At 37.4% G+C, this 16,473-nt stretch overlaps 1 protein-coding gene across 4 annotated transcripts in view; it reads left to right on the top strand.

Moving 5' to 3' along the window:
• The first annotated feature begins 642 nt into the window (after window positions 1-642).
• Window positions 643-16,473, top strand: part of LOC148880662 (MraZ) — a 99,119-nt gene continuing 83,288 nt past the window's right edge. For 3 of the 4 annotated variants that reach the window (XM_088962639.1, XM_088962636.1, XM_088962638.1), the window contains exons 1-3: window positions 644-853; window positions 3,685-4,855; window positions 7,920-8,032. In XM_088962639.1, coding sequence (XP_088818765.1) covers window positions 4,008-4,855; window positions 7,920-8,032 — 961 coding nt within the window. In that variant the 5' untranslated portion in view covers window positions 644-853; window positions 3,685-4,007. Of the gene's footprint in view, window positions 854-3,684; window positions 4,856-7,919; window positions 8,033-16,473 lie in introns of all 4 variants that reach the window. The other variant, XM_088962637.1, reaches the window with a different exon arrangement.

The following is a 16,473-nucleotide window of genomic DNA, read 5'->3' as shown; positions in this document are numbered from 1 at the left end:
TTACTGGCTTTGAAATAGGTGTGAGCAGCGTGAAAAGCAGATCCGGACTCCGATCCGAGAACTTGATAGCTGTTTACTGTTTTTGTAGCCGAAAACCATTCATTTTCTCACTTATATTCGAGGCTCCCACAGTTTTAAAAACAGCTATCAAGTTCTAAAGATAATCTTGCACCGCATATTTCATACGTGGCGGGTCTAGTTTTATGATGAGTGATGAGACTCAGTTTCATGATGAGATGTTCGAAGGTATTTGGTGAGACCGGATCTGCTCCTCGCATCTGGCGTCTCACAGGCGCTTTACACACACATGGTGGATGTGCCTGTGAGGCGCCAATTTATCAGGAGCAGATGCCGCTTGATTGGCAGAGATCGCAAGTCCCAACTCATCAAGTTAAGTTAATGCGATATTGAACTAGCTTAGGTTGGAAAGAGACTGACAGAATTCCAGATCGTTATTTACCGTTTTTACCGGTTGGTAACGGTGGCGCCGGATTTAATGAGTAGGGTTGGAGCTAATGAATTCCATTATTTAATGGAACTGAAAGCGGAATAAGCGTGGCAGTACCGAAATATTCGGGTATTCGGAGGGGAGTTCCGGTAAAGCACTGGGGTATAAAGGAGTGGGAAATTTCAAGAGGAGTCCAGCGAAGCATACGTTGTTGGACTTGTCGAGACTGTGTTGCCCAAAAGGAGAAAGCAGAGCAGGAAAAACTATTAGACATTTAGACCGTCTAAAGGTGGAAGAAAGAAACTGAAAGAAAGATTAGGAAGAGATACACAGAGAGTGAGTGGGAGCTCAGTGGATTCAGAAGAACTATCTATACGCTTCATCGTTCGGTCTCGAGATTTCGTTGTACGCTTTCTGCTCTGTTTAATCTACCAAAATTTCCTTATTTGTTCAATTACAAGCAATTTCTTAGAGTTTTGTACGATCTATTGGTGTAATTGAACTATTTTGATCTTCGATCTCTCAATGGAAGTTTTTACTTTGAAACCTGTGATTAAGCGATGCTTTCAAGGATCAAATTTTATTGCCTTCTTTTCTTTTCTTTTCTTTTCTTTTTTTTTTTTGTGAAAATGTGAACTCCGACAATGAGAATGATAGATCTCGTGACTGTTGAGTAGGTGATTGTCATTTGTCAAAGTCACCGATATTCTTGAGATTATTTTTGTTTCTTTTTTTACCGATATTACGAGTGTTTCGAATTTAAAGTTAAGCAGAACATTCATGAGTAATTCTTTTCCTATGAATTAGGTAGGAATTTTAAATGTCTGATCTGCAATGCATGGGCAGCTGGACTTCTACTACGAATCAACATGGTTAATACTACTCTATGTACATTGCGGATTGGATTTTGTATCTTTTGCTCTCCTTCTCAAATACGCTTATTTCTAGTGCTCTACAGTTCTTGACAAATTTCAATTGCAAAGGCAATAACTGATAACACACAAACAAACAACATGTTCTGAGATTGCAGTGGACAAGATAAGGTTCAATGTCTACATTATCTCAGGCCATGAGATTTGAGCTATAGTGAAACCCATTACTCATCCCTTGTAATGATGGTCATTTTACCTCAGGATGCATTTATGTATAACTCGCCAGGTGTGATAAATCTCATTTAGTCTCAAGGAGGAAGAATAGGCAAAGATCTGCAATGTTTATCCTGTATTTGTGGTATTGGTGCTTAGTATACTTATATAGGTTGCTCTTAATGTTTTAAAAGCGCAAGGTGCTACTGCACAAGAAAAGCACAAGGTGAGACGCTATTTTGGAACAGGGTGCTGATTTTTGAAAAAACTCCAAGAAAATATAAAATCAGTAATACGTAAAAAGTGCAAACCTGAATTTTAAAAGAAATTAAATGTTTTTGAAAAAGCCTATTGACTTTAAATAAAATAAATAAGCATGACATATAAAACATATTTAAAGTGAAAGCAGATATATATGGACCGCACCAAAGTGTTTCAGGTACTCAACAATTCAAGCATGTGAAACTTTCAATTTGGTTATTTATTTCCTAGTTGCATTACTTCAAGCAACTAGTGTGGTGTTAAACATCTTGCATTCCTGATCCTAGGATGTTTGCTCACCGCTTCTATATAAAGGCCCCTTCCTCAAGCAATTTTATGCAGGGGCTTGGGGGCAGCATCCCTGACCTAAATTTTTGTCCTGTATATATAGAAGGGTTGATTTTGTGAATTTAGTTGCAGTTCATTCTATTATAGGATTAGGGATCAGATATTAGTTATATTATTGCTGCTTTTTTGTAGAAATTTTGCTATTGAGATCCTGTTAGCAAGAACTAAGGCTCTAGGTCTTTGAAAGGTCTTTGCTTTTGTTTATTTTAAAATTTAATAGACCACTGTTAGTGTATAAACAACAATAAAAAGTAATCTAGAAGTTGATAACTCATTGCAAAGTTATAAAACATAAAGGAATCTAAAAACTAACAAAGAAGGCATATTTAACAAGGCATATGCACTTGGGTTGGGGTGTAAGATGCACCAAGCATGTGCCTTTTGAAAGGGGCTGCACCTAGGTTCAAGTGAGGCACATATCTTAAAATATGCCTCACCTGTGTGCCTTTTAAAATACTGGTCCAACTTATATACAATAATCACAAGATGAGTTTCTGCTGAAGTTGGGTCCATGGGTGAGTTCTAAAATAATCATTTGATTGACTAGATAGATGAAATTATTGTCCAAATTCTTTTTTGGTATAATTAAGATATTTTTTTGAAATCTTAAGGTAAAAAAAAAGACTAAATCACCTTGAATATATAATTTAGAGGTTCACTAACTATACAAATGGTGTTGTCTCATTATTTTCCATGAATTATTGCTGAAAGGGGCTGAAACTTGCATGGGTTATTCAATAATTTTTTTGGGTTCCTCTAAGAGGATTAGTCCTTGAAGTGTCAAAGCAGATTGCTAACCTTTGAACTTCCAAGTTGGAAATGTTTCAGAACTAATGGAAATGAAACATGGGAAAGGAGAATATACAAAATATAGTACACAATCTAACATCTTTTTATGCATGCATGTTATAGACTAAATGTCTAAGAATACCCACCATAAACAAAATGGAAGAACTGGAACAGAATAGGATGCATGGCTCTATGATATCCATGAAATTTTGGTCTTCCATGCTACACAAATTCCAAGATATGAGAAGCAATGGACTTTCAATTTAGTTTGTAAGAGATATTGACCATCTGATCACTGTAGACTGATCACTGTAGACAGATTGCTTGTTGAGAATAGCTGATTTTAGCTTATGAATTTTCCCTCCTATCTAACAGTGAAATCCTTTTGCTATTATTTAAAAAGGGTCATTTGATTTTAGAGTATAAGCCTTAATTATAAAATTTTTATATTTGTCTTTTTTTCATTAGTGTGGTACTCATTAGTCCATAAAAGGTTTCTTGTATATGAGATTTGTAGTTTCAAAGTTTCATTAAAAAATTGGATTTATCTGTTTTTTCCTGTCCAAGTGGTAAGGCCAAACCTATTGGCCCAATTGTTTCCTACTTTTTTTCGTCTAAATTTCTCTGTTTATTTTTTCTTTTTGTACCTGAATGGGCTATGTTCATGTTATGGGTTTGAAAATAGTTTGTACTTGATACTATCTTTAGTTTTGACATTGTTATCATCTGATTAGTGTTTGTTTCATTTTGTAGGCTGTGGTCAGTACTTGCATCTTTGGTTATGCTATTGTTGCAACTGCAAATTTTAATTTTTTTCACTGGATGTCTTAATTGAAGGATACATGCTGCTACAAATGGTACAAGGGGATTGTAGCCTTAACAACTTCACTGTCATTCTCAGATCTATCAGGGCCTTCTGTGGAGATTGGTTTAAAATTACTCCCCTGCATCAATGTAGATGTTAAGTAGTGCAACTGTTCTGAGTCTGAATGGAGACCAATGTTTATATGTTGTTTTGTATGCGTGCAAGAGAAATAGTTAGACTTCTGGTATTTTTGGTGTTCTTCTGAACGGTAATGCATCCAGTGCTGAACCATGGGTACTTCTGTTTCTACATTCTGTCAGGTCTTCTTCTCATCTCCAAGCTTTTCCTCAGTTCAGGGCATTATATGAGTGAAGGAATTGAAGTAGAAACATTGTTGCATGATTATTTTGGATCATTTCTAAGCAATGAATATGAGAGAAGATCCTTTCACTATATGAAGCTGTCAACATCTCTTTCTCCATTGAATAATTCAGTGTCTTGTGAGGATTTGAAAGGTGTTGGATCGTTGAACACGACCTGCCTGCTAAGTTCAAATCTGTATCTTGACAATGATCTTCATGTAATTGGAACGGGAAACCTAGAGATACTCCCTCATGTTTCTATTATCTGTCCTATTGAAGGCTGTTTGATTAGTTTCAACATATCTGGAAATGTTAAAGTGGGCCAATATGCTGCTCTTATTGCCGGCTCTGTAATTGTTTATGCCACAAATCTGACTCTGGATTACCATTCAACTATTAACACAACGTCCTTGGGAGGGTCACCACCTTCTCAAACTAGTGGTACACCAATTGGCTATGATGGAGCTGGTGGAGGGCATGGAGGTCGAGGTGCTTCCTGTCTGAAAAATAACAGGACAAATCTTTGGGGTGGGGATGTTTATGCTTGGTCTACTTTGTCTCATCCATGGAGTTATGGAAGTAAGGGGGGCAGCACATCTGCTGAAAAAAAATTTGGAGGAAATGGGGGAGGCCGAGTCATGCTTAAAGTGAAGGATGTATTATATGTGAATGGATCTGTTACAGCTGATGGAGGTGAAGGGGGGCTTAAAGGGGGAGGTGGATCAGGTGGAAGTATCATTATACAGGCTTTGAAGTTGTAAGTGTACTGCCATTTTTTCTAAGATCCTTGTCATGCTTGTACTTCTTGGTATCTACCTATCTATCTATTTACACTCAAAGTCTTTCTTTTTTTTATGTCTTTTTATACGTATGGTATTTTTTAATTGGAAACGATTACTTTCATTTAGGAAATTAAAGAAATACAACTGTCAACCACCCAGAACTAGGTGTTGACCCCATGATAAACAAATAACAACACAGCCCAGGACAAATTCTCCCTAAAAACCCCTTGTTAGTTGGAACTACATCCACTGGCCATGGGTATATTTGTAATTTTATATGTATGGTATGAGCATAGGTATATTTGTAATTTTATATGTATGGTATGAGCATAGGTATATTTGTAATTTTTTGTGTTTATTTTCAGAACTACAGATATTAGGGAAAGTTGGAGTGTATGTGTGTGTTGAAGGTGGAATTCGATCTTGAGGTTAGTTGGAACTATATCCGCTGACTTTACCAGATGAGACAGCTAGCACCTTCCCCTTTATATCCCTCCACATACACACAAAATAAAAGCTTGCCATCTGGAGGCTAAAGAACACTGGAACATGAAACATGTCAATAATGCAGATGCTAAATTATGAGCAAAACATTCTTGGTTATATGTATGGGATTGCAGCATTCAAGTTGTTGCAAACTATAATATCTTAGACTTGACGATTATCCAAGGTTCAAAATATTGATATGCCCTGATATGGTGGAAGGGGTGTATCAATACTTTTAACCTTCTGCTTTTTATTTTTTATTTTTTATTTTTTTCAAAATTTCAAAAATGGTTTTTTTAATGTTATTCAACTATTAGAAAAAGCTTTCTTAAAATCTACTAAAATCAGCATATCGGTCATGAAAATATACGATATGATATGCCTGATTTGGCATATATTGTATCGAAAATTTGAACTTTGAGACTATCATACGTCATTTTATGAAGCTGCCAAGGATATGGAAGTAGATTTTACTTCTTTTTGGGGATGTAGAAATTCATAAAGTTGTTATAACATTACATGTAAAGACGAATAATCAGAATTTGTAAAACTCTTGATAGTAGTTGACATCTTGATGGAAATCAAACTACCAGCACTGGTAGGGAACTAGGGATAGGAAGAAAAGGAAATAGAAGAAAAATAAGATAAAAAACTTACAAGAAAATGATGGGACTTTGACTCATAGAGTTTGTCTTGATTTTTGCTTTATAACCTATCATAACTTCGTCAGTTGTGTGAGTTAAATCTCATCAAGTGGTGTTAGGTTCAGCAGGTAAGGAGAAGAAGAAGAAGAATGGCCTATTATTACTTCCAATTACAACAATTGCCCCTCTTTGCAAAGCTCACATAATAAGATATAAAAATATTAAAATAACAGCTTCCTAAAACTCTACAAACTCTTAAAACAAATTCTATAAACTACCATGGGACATCCCACACTAACTGTTTTTTTTTGGTACTAAATAAAAAAGAAAATTTTATTAATCAAATAAAAGATTACATCCAAAGCCAATGATGAGGAATCACCTCAAGACAAAAGAAGCAAAAGAAAAAGTACAAGATTTTGATCTCCCAAGATCAAGATCTAAAACAGACCAAAATTACCAATTTAATGTCCTAATATACCCTTACAATGGTTTTATAAAGAACAAACAGAAAACTTGTCCTCTTTTTACCAGAATGACACAGGAATTAGAATCCGACATGTGTCCAGGAGTCTGACTCAGCAAGATGAAGAAACAATTACTCATGAATAATTGGTTATGTCTATTAGAAAAGTATGGACTATTAAAATAATCCATATTTTATTTTGAATTTTAACATTATAAACCCTATGGAAAAAGGTATTAAAGATTATTTTTGTTACTCGATAACATTTTATAAGAAAAATGATATTTATTATGTATGCCAACTGTTCATTTATGTTGAATAAGCAAGGAGAATAAAGAGACATGTCAAATAGGAGTGCCCTTCTGGAATTCATGGAGTGTCAGAGTTTGATGCATATATGGAACAAACATTTCATCCACTTGGGAGAGTGCATGCAACACTCTTTTTACCTAATTGAAGACTTAACTAAACGTCACTTATTCCTCAACCAAAACTGATGAAACTGGAACCAATAATACTATACCCTTGGGAAATTCAACCTGTGTGGCCCACTGATCAAACAGTCGACTTTAACCATTGACCAAAACCTGCAGTCTTCAAAAAAGCAGCTCCAAAGGTATGTCCAGAAAACGTACTTGTGCTCAATTGATTTGGCTGAAACTTGGTGAATATTTAGTAAATCAAGAGTTCTAACTTGTGAAAAAATCCACCAAAACCTTACTGCTTGGGACTATTAGGCTGGACTGTAGGAAAGACTCCTGTGCAACTTCAGCCACTCTTCTCAACCTTTTCCCCTGGGATTTAATTGAGACAGGACTAAACCCACCTGCAACATATACCTTTGTCTTTAGGGAGTTTTTTTTGCCAATATTTTCATGACTTCTGCTAAGATTTAGATTTTTTGTTTTTGGTTCTAAAAATGTTTCTGTGTGCATATTTACTTTCGATAGATGTCTAGATTACTAATGGCTTGAATTAGAACATTATCTTTCATATTTTGTGGTGGTGGTCAATTAATTTCCAATCTATCATTTCTTGAAAAATAATGTTAGAAATTCAACTTGTTGAACTGAAAAGCTATTATTCATACACAACATTTAAGTAACAAGTGTGACTACCATAGGACTATAACAGGAATGTCATAAAATTTGATTTCCCATTACCTGATTCATGCAACTATGGAGTGATGAGAAGTTTTGTAATCTGACATTAAGAGGAGAGAAACTTAGCTGCTTGTTTATGGATATCTTTTTCTTTTTAACTTTAAATGTCCATGTTGTTCCTCTCATCTTTCATTATCCAACCTTTAGTATTGTGTTCTAGTTTGCCATTTCCTTTATATTACTAATAATGTAAGTACACTTCGATTTTCCAAAGAACTTCTGATTCACTTGGTTCACTATTTGCCTTGCTTTAATTTGTGCATTGTGTTAAATTGGTCAGGAAAGGTACTGGTACTATTAGTGCAGCAGGTGGTAGAGGATGGGGTGGAGGTGGAGGTGGAAGAATATCTCTGGACTGCTACAGCATACAAGATGTAAAGATCACTGTGCATGGTTTGTATTGACTACAGAAATGCCATTTACATACATACATAAATTTATACATACACACGTATATTTCTGGTTACCTATCATAAAAGGGTAAATTACAGGCAGCCACCCTGTACTTAGGGTCTAGTTACACTTAGCCCCCAAGCTTTGTTTTGTGACAAAGACCCATCTGTTCTTCTGGATTCCAGCATTTTGCCCCCATTCCATCAGTTAACTTCACAGAAGATTCCCATGTGACTGAAATGTGCTTGTTTAAATATTTACAAAATCCCAAACTACCCGTGTTATTTTATGAGACTATTTTGCCTTGTTATCTAAGTTTTTTTTTTTTAATAAAATCCTATCTCTTACTTGTTTCTCCCATCTTTCTCTCAGCAGAATTCACCTTGAGAATGATTAGCTCTGTTTCTTCTTTGATGAGGGTTTGGAAGCACAGTAACCCAGTCCAAAAGTGATACTGTGCTTTAGCATGCCCATTTTTGTCATTTTGATAGCTTTTTACTCTTAGCCCATTGAATCTCGATTTGGAAATTTAGTAGCTTTACCTTCACTGTGAACCCCATTAATGGAGTAAGGGGAAATTTGGGGGGAGGAGGGTCTTTGTTGCAAAACAAAGTTCAGGGGGCTAAGTGTCACCACCCCCTAAGTGCAGAGTGGCAGTTGTAATTTCTCCCCAAAAAAGGAAAAATAGTTGGTGGTATAAAGAGCATTTTCTTTGCAGAAGGCTTCTAATTCTGCCATTCTTATCTAAGTTTTACAGAAACTTGTGGTTTCCCCGAAAAGTTACATATTAGAACTTGATAACTGATCTATTGATTTACTTAATTAGATCTATTTGTATCTTTATCTCTGATAGTCTGATTTTGTAAATTTGTGGTTTTTGGGTATTTGTTTTGTACTTCTTTGCTTTGAGCTTGTTGGTTTGGATCTCCTTTGTTTGAGAACTTTTGTATTGTATTATGTCCTTATTTTCATTCTTATTATAAAATTTTCAATTAACAATTAAAAACAATAACACATTCTGTTGTAAAATTGTTATCCCTTGACTGATAAAAACATAAAAAGTATATTAAGACAGAGGTTTTTATCCTCCTCTATTTGGCTTGTTCTTGATCTTTCTTTGGGAGATAACAGACATCTAGCTGCGGCCAAGCTTTCTGTCTTTTGGGGTTAGAGGTAAAACTTTTAGGGAGTTTCTCCTTTATTCCCTTTGGTGGGTTCTATTTGGATGAAGAAAGAATTTCCATTTTTATCCATACATATGATCAAAACTCAAATGTAGTACAGTTATTTTCTTTCACTGGGTTCCTAGAGCTGCTGATGCCTTAGCAGAACAACTAGCTAGAGGAGGGGTTTGTTGGGGATAATTGTATTGGGGTTTAAACCCCTAGGTAAAATCTGGGTTTTTGGGACTGGTTGTGTGCACTTATTTGGGAAAGTAGCATGAGGTCTAGCTCTTAGTTTATTCTTTCATTTTCTACATTTGGGATGATTAAAAGTTTTTCTTTCGTTTTTGTGTTTTCTTCATCTTATATTTTCTTATAAGATTCTAATAGTCCACTTGATGTATGGAACTGTTTGAGATTAGATGCAAACCAGAAAATAAACAAACAAGAGAGGAAGAGAAGAGAGAGCTGGTGGCAATGAGTTTTAGAGAGTAAGAGGTTCGAACATAACCTCCTTCTAACACTCTAAACATCTTATTAAGAAGTTAATCTTTGACAAATTATAGAAAGGCCCTTGAGTGGGCAGGAAAATACAAAAAACAGAACATTACAGAGTATGGGCCCATAATAAGGCCCATAACAGAGAAAAACATAGCATAACATGAAATGACAGTCTATGGGCCATTCGACCCATCTCCTCTACACTCCCCCTCAAGCTGAGCATAGATGTTAATCATGCCCAGCTTGCTAGTGTCATATTGAAGCCTTGCCTTGGAAATGCCCTTGGTGAGGAAGTCTGCCAATTGTCCTTCAGAAGTAATGAATGGAAGACACAATTCACCGGAGGAGACTCTTTCTCGACTAAAGTGTCTATCAACCTCAATATGTTTGGTTCTATCATGTTGTACCGGGTTGATGGCAGCCTGATTATCACACTACAACATCATAGGTTTGTCATGATCAATCCCAAGTTCTTCCATTAAGGACCTTAGCCACAACAATTCTGATACTCCATGTGCCATGGCTCTGTATTCTGCTTCTGCGGAGGATTGAGCCACAACTGATTGTTTCTTATTCCTCCAAGAGACAACATTACCAGCCACCAGACTGCAATACCCTGAAGTAGATCTTCTATCATCAATATTTCCAGTCCAATCAACATCAGTATAGGCTTCAAGTTTCAGATGACCATGCTTGGTAAATAGAATTCCTTTTCCTGGAGAGCCTTTCAGATAGAACAAAATCTGTTATGCTGCTGCCATATGGGTATCTCTAGGAGCATGCATGAACTGGCTAATGCAACTGACAGCATACGCAATATCTGGCCTAGTCATGCACAGGTACAGAAGCTTCCCAAGAAGTCTCTGAAAGACCCCTTTGTCTTCCAACAAAGTTCCATCCGAAGCTGAAAGTTTGTGACTCATATCAATAGGAGTTGCAGCTGGTCTTGCACCCATTTTTCCAGTTTCAGACAACAAATCAATGACATATTCCCTCTGGGAAATAAGAATCCCATCCTTGGATCTGGCAACTTCTATGCCAAGGAAGTATCTCAACTCCCCCAGATCCTTAATCTCAAATTCTGTACGGAGGAAAGACTTAAGGGCCAGAATGCCTGGGGCATCATCACTAGTCACTATAATGTCATCAACATACACAATGAGATACATTGCTAGAGATCCACTTTTCTTCACAAAAGAGTATGATTTGACTGTGTCTGAACATAGCCGAATTTAACAAGTGCAGCTCTAAATCTCACAAACCAGGCTCTAGGAGATTGTTTGAGGCCATAAAGAGATTTTTCAGTTTACATACCTTTCCTTGCATACCTTTCCTATACATTCATGGAGGAAGACACATGTAGACCTCCTCATGTAAGTCATCATTCAGAAATGCGTTCTTTACATCTAACTGATAGAGAGGCCAATCAAAGTGAGCTGCCAGAGATAAAAGAACCCTCACATATGTCATCTTAGCAACAGGGGCAAAAGTCTCCAGGTAGTCAATCCCATATAATTGTGTGTAGCCTTTTGCAACAAGTCTGGCCTTGTACCTCTCAATAGTCCCATCGGCCTTGTATTTAATGGTAAAAACCCACTTGCACCCAACTGGATCCTTCCCTTCAGGCAAATTCACCACCTCCCAAATACCATTTTCATGTAGAGCATCCATTTCAGTCTGCATGGCATCTCTTCATTCTGGAATCCCAAGAGCTTCTGATATAGACCGAGGAATGGGGTTAGAAGAAACTGAAGAGAGGTAGGCACAGTATGAAGGAGAAAGTAGGTCATAAGAAAGGTGTTTGGAAATACAGTGTGCAGTACACTTCTGCTTTCCTTTCCTAACAGCAATGGGGACATCAAGATCTGGGAAGGATGATTCCAAGGGAGTTGAAGCAGTACCTGTTATCTCATCTGTGATTGAGAATGTATGAGCCTCATCTGTTGTAAGGGAAACTACTTGCTCATTCCTGGGTCTCTGCCTTTGACACACTTTGGGATTATGGGTAGGACGAGGAGGTAAAGAAATAGGGGCACTAGGACAAGAGGAATGAAGTGATTGATCCTCCTTTGATTCATTTGGTGAGGATACAGGTTTGTCAAGAGACTCAACTGGGACAGGAAGAGGAAGAGCAAAAACTTGTGACAGACTCTCCCCCTGTTGATAATGTCCTTCATGAGAGGAACCATAAAAAGGAGAAAGTTCATCAAAGGTAACATCCATAGAGACATGCCGGGTGTCAGTCTTTGGATCAAAACAACAATAACCCTTTTGTGTGGGGGAGTAACCAAGGAAGATGCATTTGTGGGCTTTATGGTTCAAACTTATGTCTCTGCACACTTGGAATGTGAACATAACAGGTACAACCAAACACATGAAGAGGAATTGGGAAGAGATCCTTGTCTAGATGAAGAAGACTAAAGGGGATTTAAACCCTAAAACCCTGGATGGCATACGATTTATGAGATAGATAGCAGTAAGTACAACATCACCCCAAAATCTTGTGGGAACATGTGAGGCAAACAAAATGCTCCTTGCAATTTCAACAATATGTCTATTTTTCCTCTTAGCAACTCCATTTTGTTCAGGGGTTCTAACACAGGAGCTTTGGTGAATAACCCCCATGTCAGAGAGATACAAGGATAAACTCTTCTTAAAATACTCTTTTGCATTATCAAATCTGAAAACCTTAATTCTGGTATCAAATTGAGTTAAAACAGGCTCATGAAATTGCCTCACAAGTCTCGGGACTTTATCCCGGGATTTCATTAAGTATATCCAAGTGAATCTAGAAAAGTCATCAATAAACATGATAAAATATCTGTAACCCCCCATAGAGGATAATTGGTAGGGCCCCCACACATCATAGTGTACAATATGAAAGGAAAAGAAGATCTTTTATTGCTTACAGGGTAATTGTTTATACGATGCTTTGACAACTGACATGACTCACAATTGAGACTGGACACACTGACTCCCTTAAACGGTTTGGGAAGCAAATGACTTAAAGCAGAAAAAGGTAAATGACCCAACCGATAATGACTCAACATAATTTGACTAACAGACTCTGAAGAAGTAGAACCAAAAGCAACGTTCTTGGGATGATCAAAGCATTGGCCAGGGGTGTCGAGCAAGTATATTCCATTCGCTTCAGGTCCTGAAACACACAGTGAGAAGGGAAAAATGTTACACAACAATTCAATGACTTGGTCAAAGCTACTTACAGATAATAAGTTGGTATTTAATTTAGGTATATGAAGAGTGGAAGATAAGAGTAAGGAGTCTGTAGGCTTGACAGTTCCCTGGCCAGAAATAGGGGCAAGAGAACTATCAGCTAAGGTGATTTTGTAACGACTAGGAAGCAAATCATATGAAGCAAACAAAGTGGAAATGTTGGTCATGTGATCAGAAGCACCTGAGTCTATGATCCAAGGGGTCTTGGGATTACCTGAGTTGGATGCATGGATAACAGAAGCCCTTATACCTGAGTGAGCAAATGCGGTGGTGGCTGGACTTCCAGAAGGGTTGGATGATGAAGTTACACCTTCAAGTTGGCTGATGATCTTTCCAAATTTCTCATATTCAGCTTTCATGGTTGACAATTGTGCACTGACAGATTCAACCTCTGTATCTGTACTTGTGGTTGCATGTGCACTTCCTGTCTTTCTACTATCATTCTTCTTTTGGAATCGAATAGGGACAAGACTGTGATGCAATTTCCAGCACTCGTCCTTGGTGTGTTTCGGCTTCTTGCAATATTCACACACAACCTCATTCTTTCTTGTGCCACTGGAAGCTCCTGTAACCTCTTTGGGTTTAATTCCCATATTTGCAAAATGAACATTGATATTGACTCCTTGAACCTGCACTTGCCTCCTACTTTTCTTCACTGCTGACCAAAGCATATGCTTGAGACAATGAAACATTTTCCTTGGACAAGATGTTTTGCTTTGTAATGTCATTTTCAGAATTCAGCCCTGTCAAGAACTCAAAGACCCTATTCCTTTCAACCAATTTCCTGTATGTTTCAGCATCCTTAGGGGTATCCCATGTCACAGCCTCTATCAAATCAATCTCTTGCCATAGAGATTTTAGGGCTGAGAAGTATGCTGCAAGTGACTTCGCCCCTTGTCTTAGATTCTTCACATCACTTCTCAGTTTGTAGGCTCTGGCAATATTCAACTTCTAGGAGTAAGTTTTTGCAACATTATCCCAGATTTCTTTAGCCGAGTTCATCCACAGATAATGTTGACTAATCTGTGGCTGCATTGAGTTCACAAGCCACCCAATCACTGTGTAGTTTTCTTGCACCCATCTCTCATAAGATGGATCATCCTCTGGAGGAGCTTTCTTGCTCCCAGAAATAAAACCCCATTTTCCTTTGCTACAAATATGAATTTTCACTGATTGTGACCAAGCCAAGTAGTTGGTCCCATCAAGTTTAACTGTAGTTATAACCAGTATAGAATCGACTGGCTGTCCATATTCAGTAGCATTCTTGTTTTCAAGGTTTGAGAAATCCATCATGTAAAGGCTCCAATTAGGATTTTAATAGGTTTCCCAAAGTACTGGGGGTCTTGATGAGCTTAGTTTGAGCTGAATAGGCAACAACAACCAGCTCACAGAATTAGTTCAACCTTGATAATTGTGACAGTCCAGCTCGGTGGCTATACTGTTTCAGCATTCAAAGGACACCCAACAAACCTCCAATCACAAGGTATTTCAGGTTCCCAACAACCATAGTCCCAAAGAGAAGAAAAAAAAGGCCACAGTCCGTAAGAGACCTTTTGTCGAACACTTAGTGTGCAGTAGTTAACAGCCTATTGTTAACTAGAAGAAACCACTTCAAAGTGTTCAGTATAGGTCCAAGAAGAGGCTGGGATGAAGATGAGACTAGTACCACTTAGTTTAGATCTTTTTCAGCAGCTTGGCAGTCCAATAATCAGCCGAATAGCACTTCCAAAATAACCCAGAAATTTCTGAGTAGAATCAGTCCAGCAACAGTGGGCCGAATGAAGGTGGGCTTTGAATGCTTTAACAGTCCTCCCAAACAAGAAAAATAACCCAGGAAAGGACTGAGAAAAAACTTACAGTAAGAGAGTCTCTGGTTTGAACTTCAAACCAGGCCGAACACTTGTTCTTTGAGATAACTTCGAAATCCTTTTCTCTGATTTCAAATAAGGCCGAACACCTTGCTCTCTGATTCTTCCTGGTCACCGAACCCTTCTCCAAGTGTGTAGAAACTTGGGCCACCCTCCAATGACCTCCAAGAACTAGGCGGATGACTGTAAACTTTCAGTCCTAGAACCTCCTCATGCAGTTGGCTGAACTAGAACCACATGAGGGACACGCCAAGCAATGGCCCGCTCTGATACCAAATTGAAAAACAATCCACTTGATGTATGGAACTGTTTGAGATTAGATGCAAACCAGAAAATAAACAAACAAGAGAGGAAGAGAAGAGAGAGCTGGCGGCAATGAGTGTTAGAGAGTAAGAGGTTCGAACATAACCTCCCTCTAACACTCTAAACATCTTATTAAGAAGTTAATCTTTGACAAATTACAGAGAGGCCCTTGAGTGGGCAGGAAAATACAAAAAACAGAACATTACAGAGTATGGGCCCAGAATAAGGCTCATAATAGAGAGAAACATAACGTAACATGAAATGACAGTCTATGGGCCATTCGGCCCATCTCCTCTACAGGACATATAAATGAATAGTTGATTTAATTCAAGTAGTTGGGTAGTGTTTTAAAATTTTAAGGCATGCACCTTGCTTTAACCTAGGTGCAGCCCTTTTCAAAGGGTGTGTGCCTGGTGTGCTTGGTGCTTCTTGCACCTTGGCTAGGTTCACTCTTTTTATGAGTTTGCTTGTTTGGTTATTTTATACATTCTTCTGTGTTTTAAACCTTTGTAATGGTCTATTAACTTCTAAATTGCCTTTTATGTGTTTCATACCTCCCTTGCAAGGGCTGATTTGGACTTGCCTCAAGGGGCCTTAAAGAGATCAGTGTGAAGGCCCCAAACTCCTAGGGTTAGGAATGGCCGAATGAAAGACATCTAACATTATACTAGCTACTTGAATTAATGCAACTAGAAGATTGACAAACAAGTTAATGGTTTCACACGCTTGAATTGTTGAGCTTTCACTTGAGATTGTTTTATATGTTATGCTTACATATTTTGGTTTGAGTTAATAAACTTTTTGAAACATTTAATTTCTTTTAAAATTCAAGTTTCCTTTGTTATGGTCAGCATTTGTTAATAACATTATTCTGCTTTCTTTCATCCAAGTGTGTGCCTTGCCTTGCACCATGTATGCTAGTTCTAGAAGGCCCTCATGATTTTCTTGAGCCTCTTGCTTTTAAAGCACTGGTGTTGGGGTTTAATATTTTTTTTATTTGTTTGTAGTATATATATTATATATATTGTATACATACATACATACACACTCACGCACTCATAAAAAAATTCTGTTGTTTCTACCTATTTCCTAAAATTTTCATGTGTTTCCTAATTGTATTTCTTGTATTCCTGGCATTGATCCCATTGGCAAGTTCTAATGTTTTAATGGTTGAAGATTGGTAGTAGTACTATGCCAATGAGTTCCTAATTATGTCCGTGGGTTCATGCCAACACCATCTGACTTCTGTTTCATATGTTTTTATCTATCTTATCTGAGACTAATATTTCCATGTGGTTTGCATCTGCAACTATTTTGCCTTTAACTGGATGTCTCTTTTGATTTGTGAGAAACATATTTAATTCATATGCAT

Source organism: Nelumbo lutea, chromosome 1 (assembly GCF_056320005.1).
Source record: "Nelumbo lutea isolate HS-2025 chromosome 1, American lotus-T2T, whole genome shotgun sequence".
In the NCBI taxonomy this organism is placed as follows: domain Eukaryota; kingdom Viridiplantae; phylum Streptophyta; class Magnoliopsida; order Proteales; family Nelumbonaceae; genus Nelumbo; species Nelumbo lutea.
The sequence above is the reverse complement of the archived record's forward strand: the minus strand, read 5'-3'. Positions and strand labels throughout refer to the sequence as shown.